The sequence below is a fragment of the Schistocerca piceifrons genome, chromosome 6 (assembly GCF_021461385.2).
Source record: "Schistocerca piceifrons isolate TAMUIC-IGC-003096 chromosome 6, iqSchPice1.1, whole genome shotgun sequence".
NCBI lineage: Eukaryota > Metazoa > Arthropoda > Insecta > Orthoptera > Acrididae > Schistocerca > Schistocerca piceifrons.
The window spans coordinates 290,239,083-290,254,719 of NC_060143.1; the positions used below are offsets into that span (position 1 = coordinate 290,239,083).

The 15,637-nt window shown below is 37.5% G+C and overlaps 1 protein-coding gene across 1 annotated transcript in view; it reads right to left on the minus strand.

The window, feature by feature from the left end:
- Positions 1 to 2,422: 2,422 nt before the first annotated feature.
- LOC124803276 (vicilin-like seed storage protein At2g18540) overlaps positions 2,423 to 15,637 on the minus strand; it is a 115,675-nt gene continuing 102,460 nt past the window's right edge. Inside the window, exons 4-5 of the mRNA XM_047264458.1 lie at positions 10,441 to 10,512; positions 2,423 to 2,494 (exon numbers count right to left, since the gene is read on the minus strand). Coding sequence (XP_047120414.1) covers positions 2,423 to 2,494; positions 10,441 to 10,512 — 144 coding nt within the window. The remainder of the gene's footprint in view (positions 2,495 to 10,440; positions 10,513 to 15,637) is intronic.

Below are 15,637 nucleotides of genomic sequence, written 5' to 3' on the forward strand. Positions count from 1 at the left end.
CACAAGGCGAAGCTGATCATATTTCTGAAGAGCCTCAGCGTATGATAAATGGTCACTGGACTCATACCCCATATCTTCTTTCCTTCTTACAATCCGGGCAATCCAATGAGCATGGAGAGTGACAGTTATGACAATGACTACACATGGTCAGTAGAACAAAGGCACTCCTGGGCATCCTCATTCATTGCATGCAAGGTCTGCTGTACAGCATTAATACATGTGTACAAATCATAAACACCAAAAACACTTCAGCAGTGGCAGGACATACATCACAGTGATAAGCCATAACCTTGACCTTGTCTGGGGGGTATCCCCTTCAAAGACCAGAATAAAGTGGTCATTATCAATGTGGTTGTCCTTAGTGCCTTTCTGAATATGATGAACAAAATGAATGCCTTGCCATTCCAGACTGGCCCGCACTTCACCAGTTTGGAAGATGAGGTCTCTACGAAAAATGACACCCTGAAGCATATTCAAAGGCTAGTGAGGAGTAATGGTTTGCCAAACTTGTCTTTGATAGTTTCTACCAAAAATAATGGGTTTGTGGTGTGAAGGTGTCCTTGTTAGTCTTGATGCAAACCAGGTAATGGGGAAAAGATGTCACCCCAAGCCAGCGAGTCTGACCCCCCTCCTATGAGGGGATATCGAGGGAGGGAAAAGTTGTAGGTTGAAAAGGGGTACCTTAAAATGTCTTTCCTGACTAAAGGGGCAGCCATAGAACGGCCGGATTTTTTAAGTCTGATGCATTTGATACACAGTGTTGACCCTGATAGCACCAAAACCAATCAGGGGGTCTCCTCTTGTGCACTACTCAGCCACACCAAGGGCCACATGGCATAGGGGCTGTTGCTGGGAGTTCCAATGCTCCAGAATGACAAGCCACTACTCCTAGGCATACACAGGGAGGTAGCAGCTCATGTATGAGAACTGTCATCCCTGTGTTTTCAGAGGACTCCATCAAAAGAGTACATAACACCCCTAGCACACTAAATGACTACTGTGCTAGCTGTATAGCACAAAAAGGACAATGGCTTCAGGTAAAAAATGGAAGAGGTGGTAAGGCCACATGCCAAAGACTTGATGTATGGTGTTGTTCCCCAGCTGGCTCACACCGTGGAGACAAAATATAGAGGAGTTAAATCCCCAAAGAGCGACTAAAAACTCCAAAAAGGGAAGTGTAAAGCAAGAAGAATAATACTGTAAGGGATAGCAAAAAAAAGATAGCCAGGCCAATGTAAGCAAGGAAACAGACATGTAAAGAAGGGGAAGAGGGGAAGGATTGAGGACAGGGATGGACGAGCACGGGAAAGTTAATACAGATTTGAAAAGTAGAAAGGATCCAATAACTAGAAAACGCATGTGCTCCATGCACAAACTCACAAAATAATTGTGAGGGATGGAGCAGATACAAAAACATGATTCTGTGATGTTAAAGATAAACAAATCTTCATATCTGAGTATTACTGGATTTGCTCCAAATACCCACAGGCCAACATGCAAACCTGTGGTACTCAGGTCAGACTGGCCATCATGACAACTCTATTTCTCATGCACCATCATCCAGTGAAGTAGACAACACTACCCAGTGCTGTTGACACCGTTACAGTCGCATGCTGTATTGTCATGCTAGGTGTCACGACAATGGACCATAGTGCACACAACTACACACTGCTTACTCTGGAGCCCTGCAAATTAATATTAAACCAACTGAGCATATACTAAGTCAGAGATGACTCACAATGCATTTCAATAATGTGCATAACAGAGAATCAGTTTCATACCTAGTGTGAAATGAAATGACAGTATGGCATTTCTGGCCGGGAGATCGTATGCAGGAGCAATTTGCTGCCTACTGCAAGTCTACATCAGTTGATACTGCTTTTTTTGCATCTAAAGCAAAGGTAAAAAAAAAAATGAAATGTCGTGTGGCTAGGGCCTCCCGTCGGGTAGACCGTTCGCCTGGTGCAGGTCTTTAGAGTTGACGCCACTTCGGCGACCTGCGCGTCGATGGGGATGAAATGATAAGGACAACACAACACCCAGTCCCTGAGCAGAGAAAATCTGACCCAGCCGGGAATTGAACCCGGGACCTTAGGATTGACATTCTGTCATGCTGACCACTGAGCTACTGGGGCCGGACTAAAGAAAAGGTAAAATGGTGATAAGCACAACACAACACCCAACCTCTGAGAGGATAAATTCTCCAAATCGGCCAGGAATTGCACCTGGGCCCCTGCATAGCTGTCGGTATCTCTAACCGACAGCCACAGCGATGGACAGAACTAGCCTCCAACACACTCATTCACTGACAGTCCTGTAAGGCATTGTGTATCGGAACAGGAAAGCAACATTAGGCATATGAATATGGGGATGACTCACAAGGCATTTCAGTATTGTGCATAACACAGAATTAACTGCATATCTAGTGTGCTGTGTGGATGCTCTTGCTGCCATGATATGCCAAAAGCTTGTCCCTCACACCCAGTGACAGGTCCTGTAAGCAAATAAGTAAACACTAAATCAGAATGCAGGCATTGTGTATTGGAACAGGAAAGTAACAGAGCATATATGAATTTATAGATGTCTCACAAGGCATTTCAGTATAGTGCACAATACATAACTAATCTCATACCTGGTGTGCTGTGTGGAAGCTCCTGCTACCTTTGTATGCCAAAAGCTTACCCTTCACGCTCAGTGACAGGCCTTGTAAGTAAACAAACATTAAAACAGACAGGAAGACAAGATGTCCGGCGAGTGAGATCACAGGTGTTTTCTTCGTCCACTAAAAGAACTTATTTGAGAGGAAATAGTGTCAAATTTAAATTTCCTTCATTTTGTATATTTGCTGTAGTGTCCATTCTTGTCACACAACTGAATATTTGCGTCCCCATAGAGCCTATTCTTGGAAAAAAAAAAAAAAAAAAAAAAAAAGAAAAAAGAAAACTTAGTGTAATCTGAAGTCCCGATAATTGCGACTTAACGCAAAATTTTACGTGCCAAAACACAAATTCCATTCAAGTTTTCTTGATAGTGCAAAATTTGTTTAAGAAAGACAGCTACTAGTTTCATCAGTGTCTATTGTCACAATAAAAGTATAATGAAAAGTTTTTAAATTGTATTTAACACATTTCATATTGTTTACTAGTTATAGGTGATCTAGGCATAAATTTTTGGAGTTATAAACATTTAAAACTTGACCAAACACTAAAGTAAATTCTCTAAAAGCAAAGTAATTACTAATACATTCTTTTGTCATTGTATCTCTAAATCAGTAGAAAAACAACAATGGCATGTAAGACCTTGGTGTTTTTGTTTACATCTCGTGTCCTTGACAAATTTAAAACTTAATTATTCTTTCGAAACTGATCATGAATGAGAAATGTGGAAGATGTTATAGCGTAGTGAGTAGAGGGATTTGTTGCTAATCTTGTAGGAAATATTTTCACTGAGAGAGGGAGAGGTGGGGGGAGATGTAGTGGGGAGAATGTTGGGAGAACAGAAGAGACTCTCTCCTGGAACTGCAGAGTACGCAAGGAACATTTTGATTGGGGTACAGGAAAGGAAAATCTGTGCCCTTGAGGCACAGTTGAAGGAAGCAAGGAATGAACTGATAAGGATCAAGAGAGATAGGGAGGAGGAGGGTGGTTGCGAACTGGCAGCTTGTAGGAGGATAGGAAGAAGGAGAACATGATCTGATAGTTTTATCATCAACCCCAAAAACATGTGTCTACCACTGCCAGAGCCTCTGGTAGAAAGAGGAGCAAGAAATGTGCAGCACACTTCAACTGAGGCCAAGAAGCTTAGAAATACACAAAATGTTAGGAAGAAGAAAGTGCTGCTGCTAGGTAGTAGCCATGGGTGAGTTGTAGGCCCCGAGTTACAGGAAAGTTTAGGGGCAGCATACCAGGCCACCAGTATCTTCCAGTCAAATGCAAGGCTAAGTCATGTGATAGAGGACTTAGGGTCTTTATGTAAGGACTTTACAAAAGAAGACCGTGTAGTGATAGTGGGTGGGGCATATGACATAGGTGGTGGCCTGGGTAAGATAGCTTCCCTGACTCATGGCACCAATGTACACTTTGTTGAGCTGTTCTGGTGTCACGATTGGCCACACCTCGATGGAGATGTGAGGTGAATCAATGTGGGGTTAGGGATTGCTCTGAGGGTAGCCAACTTTGCTCACGTTTCTCTGGTGCCCGTCGGGACTATCGACAGATGGGGTTTCACTAGGCGTGGCCTATACCTAAACAGGACTGGCAAGGGAAGATGGGTACAGCTCATTCGTGAAAGTATTGGGGTTGGATTTCGGGCCACACATGGTCAAATACCTGTTGTCATCAGTATGAGAAGTAGGTCTTTTTAGGATAAATCCAGACAACAGGTTCCCCTTCCTAAAGAGTATCTCCAGCAGTTTGAATTAACAGGGCTTGATATCACCAAGATATTAATAATTTTGTGTGTGTATAGATCTCCCAGTGACGGTGTGGACACTGTTTTTCAATAAATTAATAGAATTTCGAAATAAAGTCTCAAGTACAAAACTCGGCACAATTCTGTGTGGGGACATTAAAATAAACATGAATATCATAAATGAATCCAGCAGCACCCTCATAAATATACTTAAAAGTTTTGGCCTGTCCCTATTGGTCAATAGTGCAACAAGGGTTACTACAATGACTTCATCAGTAATTGACCATGTGACCACAAATATGGACAGGGAAAAATGTGATGTAACTGTAAAAGATCTCGGATTATCAGACCATCTCTGTCAAATAACAACAGTAAAATGAGACATCAAATCATTCCCTAAACTACAAGCCTACAAACGACATCCATCAGAAATGAAAATAAAAGATTTTTCAAAGGAATTAGCAAAACAATGCTGGGATGAAGTGTATAAGGAAACCAATGTGAACAAGAATCCACATTATTTAAATTGAACTTTGAAAAGGCATTTCCAAAAGTATGCATGTCTGTATCAACGTCACACAAAAGTAGATAAATAACAGCAGGTATTAAGAAGTCCTTCCAAACACTTAAATACCACACTTCCACGAAAACGAGTCACAATGATCCAGAATTCTTAAATTTCTATCATAGATACAGAAAGATCTATAGGAAGGTGCTGATAGCTGCAAAAAAGTCATTTAATGACACAGTAATATATAATGCAGGGAATAAAAGCAAAGCAGTCTGGGATATTATAAAAATGGGAATGGGGAGAGGCAAAGAAACACAGAATAACATACTGCTAAGGGAGGAGGATAAGGTAATAAATAAGCCACAACACTAATCAAACTATGTTTATGAGCATTTTTCAAGTATGGCAGGGAAGGTACAACAAATCCCCCAAAACAAATATAACCCCTGTAAATAATGTTGCACTAAATACAATGATGTTACTTCAAATCACAGATAATGAAGCCAGTAAAACTGTTCAAAAACTAAAAAATAAAAGGTCAGTAGGCTTAAATGAAGTACCAATGTGGGTACTAAAACAATGCATAGAGGTTATACAAGGTCCCTTAACACACATAATAAATGAATCCTTTATATCAGGGACATTTCCAGTGCAGTTAAAACAGGCAAGGGTTGTGCCTTTGGTTAAGAAAGGTAAAGCGGAAGATGCAGAAAATTACCAGCTGATTTTTCTGCTGTCACCATCCTCAAAAATAATAGAAGCAATTATGAAAAATAGATTAATGAATTACCTGAATAAATACAATCTTTTAAGTGAATCAAAGTTTTGTTTGTGATGTGGAAAAAATACGGAGTCAGCTGTGGTAGAATGCACAAAAGTTTTACTGATGCTCTTGATAAAGAAGAGTCTGTCAGAGGGTTCCTTTATGATCTTTCTAAGTCCTTTGATAGTCAACCACAAGATTCTATTAAATAAATTAGAAGCATTAGGAATAAGAGTGGTAGCTAAGGCCTGGTTCTGATCATACCTAGCAGATAGGGTACAAAAATAGTGATAACACATACTTCAAATAGATCTAAACATTTAATAAAACACTTATCAGAACAAACCTAAGGACATCAGACACATCCATGCCTGAGGCAGGATTCGAACCTGCGACCGTAGCAGTCGTGCGGTTCCGAACTGAAGTGCCTAGAACCGCTCAGCCACCACGGCCGGCCAAAAATACATCAATATGGGGTTTCCGCAAGGTATCAAATTAGGACCAATACTATTCCTGATATACATCAATGACTTTCCCAGTAGTGTTCCCCATGGTGAAAAAATTCTCTTTGCTGATGACAGGAATATTATAGTCACTGAGAAAACAAGAGAACTCCGTTCAGAGAATGCAAATGAAACTCTCAAGGAAGTCTTCAACTGATTGATTTTTATTGTTGTAGAGACCTCAGAGATCATCTGAGGCATTACAAAAGTCAATATTACACAGTATAAATGTTACACAAATACTTACAAAAACAAGAAAAATATTACACAATATAAATATTACACAAATAATTATGGTACCTACACACAAAAACAAAACAGAGAACTTCTGGTACAAATTGATATTGCATAGTAAATTTAGCCAATTACAGACTTACTCATATATAGAGGCATATAAAAACTGATCACGAAGTGTACTCATACCATATTCTTTGCCTCCCTTAAAAATTCGTCAGTTTCATAAATGCAGAGCTCAAGAAGAAATGCTTTTTTAATTGGAAGATCCCTGATATGTTGGGGTATGGCATTAAAAAATTTTATGGACTTGTATAAGAAGCATTTTTGTGTTTTTTATAGTTAAATCAGAAAGAAACTAGGTCCTGCTTGTTTCTTGTGTTATAATTAAGTCGCATGTCATACTGTTGATAATTCGGATGGTTTTCCTTAATATGCATTACACACTGTAATTTAAATATTGACGGCAGGGTCATAATCTGTAATTTTTTAAAGCTTGGCCTACAGTGAGCTCTGGGTGCCAAGCTACATATATCTCATTGCCTTCTTTTGTAGTTTGAAGACATTAGCTACCTTGCTCTGATGTCCCCACAGTATTGTACCATAGGAAATGTGACTTTGTATTAAAGCAAAATAAACCACTTTAAGTACTGGCATGTTTAGACAAAGACACAGCTTCCTTAGAGCAAATATTCCTTTGCTAATGCTGCTTCCCACTTTTTCTATATGGCTACCCCATGATAATTTTGAATCAATTGAGAGTCCAAGGAAATTAACAGCATTTAAGCTCTGCTCAAGTTCAGTGTTATTATTCCACGATACATACAGGTCTTGCATATTCTTTTTTTTTTTTTTTTTTTTTTCGGTTGACACGAAGGGAATTAGCTTTACACCAATTTTCAACTTAGACAGTGCACTGGTTTGCTTCATATTTCACCTTCTGTGCTGTTTCTGCAGTTACACAGACTGCAAGATCATCTGCAAATAAGTACGTCCTAGTTGACGGCCCAACTATGTTACATGGTAAGTCATTTATATAAATAATAAATAGTTTTGGGCCAAGTACAGAACATGCCCACAGGTAAGTAATCTGATTCTGCACCATTAAAAACACCTTCTGCACTCTATTACTTAGATAAGATTTTATCAATTCCAGAGCACTTCCTGTAAAGCCATAGAATTGCAGTTTGTTCAATAAGATTTCATGAGACACAGTGTCGATAGCTTTGATAAATCAGAGTTTATTCTGAACCACTAGCTTGCTTTCTGGTTGCTTCACACACTGTGTTAAAAGTGATAAGGCAGATTTAACAGTTCCTAACCCTGATCTGAAGCCAAATCGACTATCAGTGAAGATTTTGTTTTCTTCAAAGTATTTTACTATTTGATTATTTAATATAGCTTCTATCACTTTAGACAAGATTGGCACAATTGAAACAGGCCTAAAATTATCACAACTTGAGAGGCTGCCTTTTTTGTGTATTGGAGTAACTTTAACAAACTTCAGTGCCTTTGGGAACTGTGCCTCCAAAATACATGTATTTACTACATGTTTTATCACTTCTGGCAGTTCAACTGAATCACACTTTAACATGGCTGAACTTAAACTGTTCATTTTCCTCAGTATATTAATAACATCCTGTACCTTGACCAGTTAAAAGCTAAATGTACTTTCAGGATTTGTGATGTTTCTCAGGTAGTATTTATGGTCAGTGGCTATATTGGAAGTGCCAATCACCTTTGTTATTTCTTGCACCTTCTCAGTGAAGAATGTATTTAACTGTGCGGCATTCAGATTACTGCCTTCAGCCTGTGAAGTCATTTTCCTGTTGCGCTGACTGTCGATGATATTCCACATTCCACATTGCGAGTGTCTTATTTTCAGATGTTAGTATTATATCTTCATTTTTTTTACACCTAGCTTCCTTTAAGGCCTGTCTTAATCTTTACTTTTTCACTGTGAGGATGTCTTTAAATACTTGAGAACATGTACTTCTATACCAGTCATAATATTGATCACACTCCTTCTTGATCTTCAACACCTTTTCATCCTTGACCTTATTTACTCTTAGTGCCTTTTTATTATTTAGTAAGTTAATGGGAAAGGAGATCTTAGCATACACAGAAAGAGTAGATATGAGTTCTTCCACCTTTCTATTGCATGTTCTTGATAAATCTGCAACCAATTACTTTTATCAATATGAGACTTAAACACATTTAGATTATCATAATTGACCACATATACTTTCTTTCCTGCCATGTGCACTGAGTCAGTGTTACAATTTGTTATATCTGTTCTAAGAAGTAGTGGCCAGTGGTCTGATACACAGGTCTTAATTACCTCTGACTTGAGATGCATTAACTCTTTTGATACAAATGTCAATACAGGTACCAGTACCTTTATAATGTGGCCTTGTTATTTAGTGGTTGTAATATAAAGACCAAAAGAATTTAATAAATTATTTACATATGAGTTATAGATAGTGGACAACTGAAAATTCAAAATGAAATCTCCACAGATTAGTATCCTACACTTATACTTACAGACTCACATAAAGACACTAACTTGTTAACAAAATCGTTTGTTGAATTGCCTCCAGTCTCAGTTGAGTACAAAGCTACAACCATTAAATTTAAATCTGTTAACCTAACGGCTGCAATTTCACATAACATTTCTAGAGATAATGCTTTAACTTTTGCTATTGGTTCATATTTAATCCCCTTTTTTAGAAATTTAACACACCCACCATGATTTTTATTAGTTCTACAATATTTGTCAACTAGGGTGTAGCCCTCAGGGCAGTACAGATCTATTTCGTCATGCTTCAACCAGTGTTCTACAAGACAGACTACATCTAAGTGAGAAGTCTCTGTAACATCTTCCAATACTTCCAACTTATTAGATAAACACTGTACATTCCCGTGAAGGATGTTAAAATTGTCTGATCTGTGCCTTGGTCAATAAGCGACAAAGTGACATTTAACATAACGAAAATTAATGCCATGAATTTCAGTTTGAAGAGGGAAAATGACAATGTTAAATTAAATGTAGATTTCACCTCTATAGACTGTCTAACAAATGAAAAATTTCTAGGAATGAATATTGATTCTCAGTTGAAGTGATCAGAACATACAAAGATACTTGAAAACAAAATGTCATCAGCATTTTATGCCCTTAGAATCCCATCATCAGTGTATAACATGCCAAATCTTCTAGTTACATACTATTCATATGTACAGTCAGTTATTAGCTGTGGCATTCTGTTTTGAGGAAAAAATGCACAAAATATGAACACAATTTTTGAACTTCAGAAAAGAGCCATAAGAATGATAACCAAAAATAGTAGTTGAGCTCATTGCAAAGATCTGTTCTAAACACTGTGGATTCTAACTGCACCATGTGAACATCTTTACCTCAGTTGTACATATCAAAAATAACATTGGTAATTACTGCACAAACCTTTCTGTCCATGACGATGGAACAGCAAGACTCAAGTTGCATTTACCAAGAAAATATAAACATAAAGCACAAAATTGAATTCAATTAAACTTAAATCAAAATGCAGTCATTCTGAATTGGAACAGAAAAGTGACACTGAGGAAATTTTAATTTCGTAGACGTATCACAAGGCATTTCAGTTTTGTGCATAACACAGAATTAATCTCATACCTAGTGGGCTGTGTGGAAGCTCTTGCTGCCATGGTATGCCAAAAGCTTCCCCTCTCACTCAGTACTGTTGGACATAAATGAATATAGGGATAACTCACAAGGCATTTCAGTAATTTGTGTAACACAGAATAAATCACATAGCTGGTGTGCTGTGAGAAAACATTACCTGCTATGGAATGCCAAAAGCTTTCACCTTACACTCAGTCACAGGCACTGTAAGTAAACAATCATTAAATCAGAATGCAGGCATTGTGCATTGCAACAGAAAAGTAATATTGAGCATATTCAAATTTATAGAGGTCTCACAAGGGATTTCAGTATTGTGCATAACACAAAATCAGTGACATACCTGGTCTGCTGAGTAGAAGCTCTTGCTGCCATGATATGTGAAAAGCTTGCCACTCTTACTCAGTGACAGGCACTGTGAGTAAGCAATTAAACATTAAATCAAAATACAGGCATTGTGCATTGGCACAGAAAAGTAACATTGAGTGTATTTAAATTCATTTATGTCTTGCAAGGAATTTCACTACTGTGCATAAGACAGAAATAATCGCATACCTGGTGTGCTGTGTGGAAGCTGTTGCTGCCATTGATTTGAGTTGTTTTTCAACACCTAAAATATATACTTTTGTCACTCATACTAACAGCTGCTCTGTTTTCAAATTCTGGAATATTTACTTCATCTTCTTTTGTGAAGGAATGACAGAAAACTGTATTTAATAACTCCGCTTTAGTGGCACCATCATTGGTAACATTTCCATCGATATCACGCAGTGACAGTATTGTCTGATTTTTTGCCACTGGTGTAATTTACAGATGACCATAATCTCTTTGGGTTTGCTACTATATTTTGAGACAATGTTTCATTGTGGAAACTATTAAAAGCATCTCACAATGACGTCCACACTAAAGTTTGGGCTTCTGTGAAACTTAGCCAGTCTTGGGGATTTTGCATTCTTCTGAATTTGGCATGTTTTATTCATTGCTTCTGCAACAGTGTTCTGACATGATTTGTCTACCACAGTGGATCAGTCCCATCCCTTATTAACTTATGTGGTATGAATCAATCTATTGCTGTTGATACTGTATCTTTGAATTTGAGCCATATCTGGCCTACCCTTACATAATTAGCTTGGAAGAATTTCAAGAATTTTATTCACCATAGATCATTTTACAATGATGTTGGCTTCATCATACAAGATGTACTAGTACATACAGAATAACAAAATAAACTTCTGTCAATACATTATAAATACATTTGAAGCATGGCAGTGTACCAAATTACAAAGGATAGCTTTTAAAAGCTAAAGCAACAAGCTATCTTATAATCTAATATAATAAGGTATTTTATTGTTCATAGTATAATCTTTGTAATTACACACGATTAACCACAGCACAAAATAACATGTTTAACTACAGACAACTTTTAAATGCTTATATTCTCCTCAGGCATTTCAAAGAATTCTTTAATGTCATAGAATGGATGATCTGACAGCCAGCTGTACCACTTAATTTTAAAAGAATTTGTATCCATAGACTGAACATGAATTGGCAGTTTATTGAACATTTTGAGTGGGTTAACTTTGTGGGAATTTCCTGTTCTCGCTAATCTGTGGCACGGTATGTCTAAATTACCGTTCGCCCTGGTGTTGTGTTCGTGTATTTCCTTTCTGGCAATAAATTCTGAAATATTATTTTTAATATAGAGTACAGACACACAGATGTATAAATTTATAATTGTAAGTATGCTGAGTCTGGAGAAAAGAGGACGACAGTGCTCCCTATGACCTCTTTTACATATTATATGTATGACTTTTTTTTGTAATTTCAATACGTTTTGATGTGAGGGGAGTGCCCCCATATAATAAGACCATATGAAATATGTGACTGGAATAGCCCAAAGTATGTCACCCTGAGGTACTCCAAGCTCACTACCTCCCTTAGTTTCAAGAGAAGGTATGCCACCCGAGATACTTTTTCACATACATGATTGACATGTTCCTCCCAATATAGTTTTGAGTCAATGTGAATACCGAAGAGTTTTACCAACTTATTGCCTACTTCATTTGATGTTCCCATTAAAAGTTATTGCGTTTTGTCAGGGTTGCATAGGAGCTTATTGGCTGCAAACCAGTCCAGGTCCTTATCTAGTGTTTCTTTTGTTGGGTTATTCAGATCTGAAATGTTCTGATGTGTGGTAAGTAGTGTTGTATCGTCAGCATAACACACAACAGGGTGAGCTATATTTTTAGGTAAATCATTAATAGCGACAATGAAGAAGAAAGGTCCAAGGATAGACCCTTGTGGTACACCTGTGCTGATTTCCATGATCAAAGAATTTAAATTTCTGACTGAAACGAATTGTTTTCGGTTACTTCAATAAGAATTTATCACAGATAAAGTGCTCCCTCTCACCCCATAAAACTCTAGTTTCCCCAGTAGTATGTCAACAGGACTGCAATCGAAAGCTTTGCTTAAATCACATAATACCAGTGATACCATGTTATTATTTTCAAAAGCTGTTTAGGTTTGGTTAATGATTTCCAAGATGGCCCATATTGTGTTCTTCCCCTTTCGAAAGCCAAACTGATTGTTACATAGGATATTGTGTTTTTCAAAGAAGTTTCTTATTTGTGTATCAGCCCCTCAAATACCTTTGAGAATATTGGAACAATGGAGACTGGTCTGTAGCTTTGGGGGAGGTGTTTGTCTCCTTTTTTAAAAACTGGGACAACTTTTGATACCTTGAGTGCATCCGGAAAAACTCCAAATTCTACACATTTATTAAAAATATAAGCTAATGGTTTGGCTATTGAGTGTATTGTCTTTATAATTATATTATTTGATAACCAATAACAGTCAATACTTTTAGAACCTGAAAATTTGGATACAGCTTTTATAACATCAGCAGGTGTGACAGCCCTCCATTGAAATGCCAGGTTAACAGGCAGTGGTGTTCCAACAAGGTTCATTGCAGATGAATTTGTTGCTTTGATACTGTTACTTATTTCTTTAACTGAGTTTAAAAAGTACTCGTTTAATTCTTCAGGATCAAGCAGAGCTGTTTCTGTGCGTTTCGGTGTATTCTCTTGTTTTATTATTTGCCAGGCTGCCTTGCATTTATTGGGAGCTCTTTCTATATAGTTCTCCACTGCTTGCTTTTTTGCCAGAAGTAGTTTAGCTTTATAGTATTTTTTGCATTTCAGATATGACCTATGAATGTTCACACTCAGTTCTGCCCCTTGTTCAGAGGCTTGTTTATGCATCTGGTACAGCATATGCAAGTTTCCTCTAATTTCTACTAGCTCTTGTGTGAACCAGTTCAGACTTTTCTTTTTTATTTCATTTGGATATCTAATTTTTTTTTACTGGTGTGCAAGAATACCATAAATCTGTGTACTTTTTAAAGAAGTTACCAAAGCTAATTTCAGCTTCCCTTTTTCCAGATAGACAATTATATATAAAGTCCCAATCTGCACTTCCTAATCTATCAACGAACATATTTATGTACTCTTCCTTCTGTCTTCGTACCACTACTACTTTAGATTCTTCAGTTTTAACTGGCTGCCTCTTACAGAGGGTAAGTAGTAGTGGCTCATGATCTGCAAGTCCACTTCCTGCAAGTCTAACTGTAAAATCCTCCCTATGGAAATTAACAATAATATTGTCTATATAGGCATTCTTACGTGTGGCACAGTTATTTGTACAATAGAGGTCTAATGATCTTAGCATATTCAAAAATGTCCTAGCAACTGGTCTCTGTGTGTTTACCATTTGTATGTTGAAATCACCACATATAGCAATTCTCGTTTTACTCTTCAATATTTTTTTAATTATTAATTCACATTTTTCAATAAACAAATTTACATCACCATCTGGCGACCTATATAGACTAACTACCACTATATTTTCATTCATTAGTTTTACACAACTAAACTCCCCATCTAGCTCTGAGGAGTATATAGATACATCAATTCTGGAAAACATTATTCCTTCTTTGACAAAAATTCCCACCCCACCATTCTTTATCTGTTTTCTACATATCATGTCTCACACAACATACACTTGGGGAATGAACATATTTACTTGTTCTTGTGTTAACCAGTGCTCAGATACACATATAACATCTACATGCTCAGTGTTACATAAATGTTCTAATTCTAAAATTTTATTTCTAATGCAACATATGTTAACTTGTAGAAAAGTAAGTAGTTGTCTCTGTCTGTATTCCTCTGAGAGCAATTTGACTTTATATTTGAAGTTGTAGGTTCCATTAATGTCTTTAATCTTGATGCACTGTGATCATGTGTGTTATGATAGTCACATACCTGTTCATCCACTTGATGACTCACTTTAACTGCTTTCGTCTGTGAAACCACTGCTGATCCCACCAAAAATCCTGGTCCCTCGGTTGTGGTTTCTTTTTTCGGGTTGACTGTCGTACTCCACGTGTTGGTATTCTCATCCCTTGAGCTTGATTTACTGTTATTCTTTTTGAAGTAGGTCTCTCTTCTTATATGGTGCCTTCTTTCCTGCCACCTTATTTGCTGCTTCTTCAAACTTTTGCACTGTCCTCTTGGGTAAGTTTATTGCTTGAGTAATTGTCCTCTTCCCAAAAACAGAGTTCACTTTTAAGGATTCTGTTGTTATTTGTGCTGGAGTTGTGTCAATAACAATTCTCACTGATTCTTTATCTGGGACTTCAGTATCCTTCCATTTAAGTTCTATTGCTGTTTTGTACACTTTCCTGTTTGTTTCCACTGATTCATAAATCCTTGTGGCAATTAGTTCTTTACCAGTTGCATTAAGGTGTTGTCCATGTGCTGTATAAAGCTCCTTGTTACTAGGAGGATCAATAAAACAACTGTTATGGAAGCAGATTGAATTTCTTGGTTTACACAAGACCATTCAGGCAGGTCATGTCTATGTGGTACACCAACTAAAATCACTTTTGTATTTGTATTTTGTAATGCTGACAAATTGCCAACTTGGTTTCATTCTTTGCTACATCGTTAGCCCCTGCGCAGATAACTGCAAAATCTTCACTTCTCAACTTATGGAGGTCATTGCATTTTTTTAGTATTACACTAGTGGGGGCACCTGGTATCACCTTCCCTTCAACATCATATTTATTTGAAGCTAAGTTTAAAATGTTTCTTGCACAGTCTCTGCCATGGCTATCTGAGGCAACGAATATTTTGGGTCTCCTATTCACTGACTGACTCTCAGGAGCAAAGGTTTGCATTTTCATTGCTGCACCCATAGATTGATTTCCTTTTTGAACTGCGTTCTGTGTTGTGGTATGCACACTGTGTTGTGAATCGTGATTTATATTGGGTGCATCAAATCTGTAGTTTTTGCACATTTCTATCTTGCCTGATTCTCGCTTCTGTAGTTCGTTTGTTAGCAAACATATAATTGTTTTCGAATACTTAAGTTCCTTTCTTACTATTCTGAGTTCATTCTGTAACTTTTCGCACACACGTTTTTAACGGGTCTGTTTTGATTTCGTCCATATCGTCACCGTCAGTACGAAAACAATC